The sequence below is a fragment of the Chaetura pelagica genome, unplaced genomic scaffold, assembly GCF_000747805.2.
Source record: "Chaetura pelagica isolate M959 unplaced genomic scaffold, ChaPel_1.0 scaffold47, whole genome shotgun sequence".
NCBI lineage: Eukaryota > Metazoa > Chordata > Aves > Apodiformes > Apodidae > Chaetura > Chaetura pelagica.
In genome coordinates, this window is record NW_009954140.1 from 2,837,539 (window position 1) to 2,839,162 (window position 1,624).

The 1,624-nt window shown below is 49.3% G+C and overlaps 1 protein-coding gene across 1 annotated transcript in view; it reads left to right on the forward strand.

Annotated features, from left to right (window-relative positions):
- Nucleotides 1-1,386, forward strand: part of NOG (noggin) — a 21,021-nt gene extending 19,635 nt beyond the window's left edge. Inside the window, exon 2 of the mRNA XM_010002768.1 lies at nt 368-1,386. Within this exon, the coding sequence (XP_010001070.1) occupies nt 368-1,203 (836 nt within the window). The 3' untranslated portion in view covers nt 1,204-1,386. The remainder of the gene's footprint in view (nt 1-367) is intronic.
- Nucleotides 1,387-1,624: the final 238 nt, after the last annotated feature.

Consider the following 1,624-nt stretch of genomic DNA (forward strand, 5'->3'; position numbering starts at 1 on the left):
AGGTTAGAAGAGAGTCTGTGGTTTCCATGGAGATGAAGCTGAAAGTGCAGGAAATTTAAAGGCTTTGGGTCCTTGCAAAGCAGACAAACTGGTGCCAACGTGCGTGGCTGCTGTTGCTGCTGAGGAGGCTGCTTTGCAAACAGCGGAGAGGAGCGGAGAGGAAGAATCGGCAGCAACTTCTTCCATACGCACGGGCAGACAACGAGGAGCAGCAAGCAGAATTTGCAACAAAAAGAGGCATCTCCCTTTCCCGGGCAGAGTGAAAAGAAACAGCAGCCGAATTTTGGAGCGGCTCCACCAGGAGAAATTTTATAGAGAAGCCTGCAAGAAGAGTATTTGCAGGGGGCTTGTTCGCCGGGCTTATTAGGGCCGTCTTTGCTGGTGGTGCGGGGAGCGGAGGGGATCCCCCTTAAAGACGAGCTATTTTGGATATTCCCGTACAAGTTTTCTGATGTATTTGCTTGCACCTTCTTCCCCTGCTGTTTGTTGAACCCAGCCCCCTTCTCCCCACCCCCCCCCCGCTCCCCCAAGGATGTATCTCTCTCAGTTCTTTGTGCTATATACGCCTTGGTGGTTCTGCTGGGTCTCCGGCTGGAGCAGGGCGCTTGCCAGCACTATCTGCACATCCGACCGGCTCCCAGCGACAACTTGCCCTTGGTGGATCTAATCGAGCACCCGGACCCTATCTTTGACCCCAAGGAGAAGGATCTTAACGAGACCTTGCTAAGAAACCTCATGGGCGGACACTTCGACCCCAACTTTATGGCTATTTCCTTGCCCGAGGACCGGCTTGGCGTGGACGATCTAGCTGAGCTGGACTTGCTCCTCAGGCAGAGACCCTCGGGAGCGATGCCCAGCGAAATCAAAGGGCTGGAGTTTTACGACGGGCTGCAGCCGGGCAAGAAGCACAGGCTGAGCAAGAAGCTGCGCAGGAAGCTACAGATGTGGCTCTGGTCCCAGACCTTCTGCCCGGTCCTATACACGTGGAATGATCTCGGCAGCCGCTTTTGGCCCCGGTACGTCAAAGTGGGCAGCTGCTACAGTAAAAGGTCTTGTTCAGTCCCCGAAGGCATGGTTTGCAAACCTGCCAAGTCCGTGCATTTAACGATCCTGAGGTGGAGGTGCCAGCGTCGGGGGGGGCAGAGGTGCACATGGATACCCATCCAGTACCCCATCATTTCGGAGTGCAAGTGCTCCTGCTAGACTTGCACTTACCTTTTCTCGCCCCTTCTCCAGCGGACTCACGTGGACCTTTGCTGCAACAAAAATAAAAGACATTTGCTTTCTGGTTAACGTTGTAATGCACTGTAACGTGTAGGAGAATGTATATTGTGTGTATATATGGCACCGTTTTAATAAACTATTAAAAGGTCAGTATTATACGTGAGATAATAAGCGTCTACTGTATTTTTAAGACTATTACCCTGATCGTTGCTAATGTATCTTTTTTTTCTGTTGTGTTTTTTTTTGTTGTTTTTTTTTAATATAATTTATATTCCAGAGAGAAGTTACTTCGCTTTGGTGAAGTAGGTTGTTTGTTTTTTTTTTTTGTTGGGAGGGTTTTGTGTGTGTTTTTTTTCATAAAAGGGTTAAAAATACAAACCAAACTTTTTGATAAGAAAAC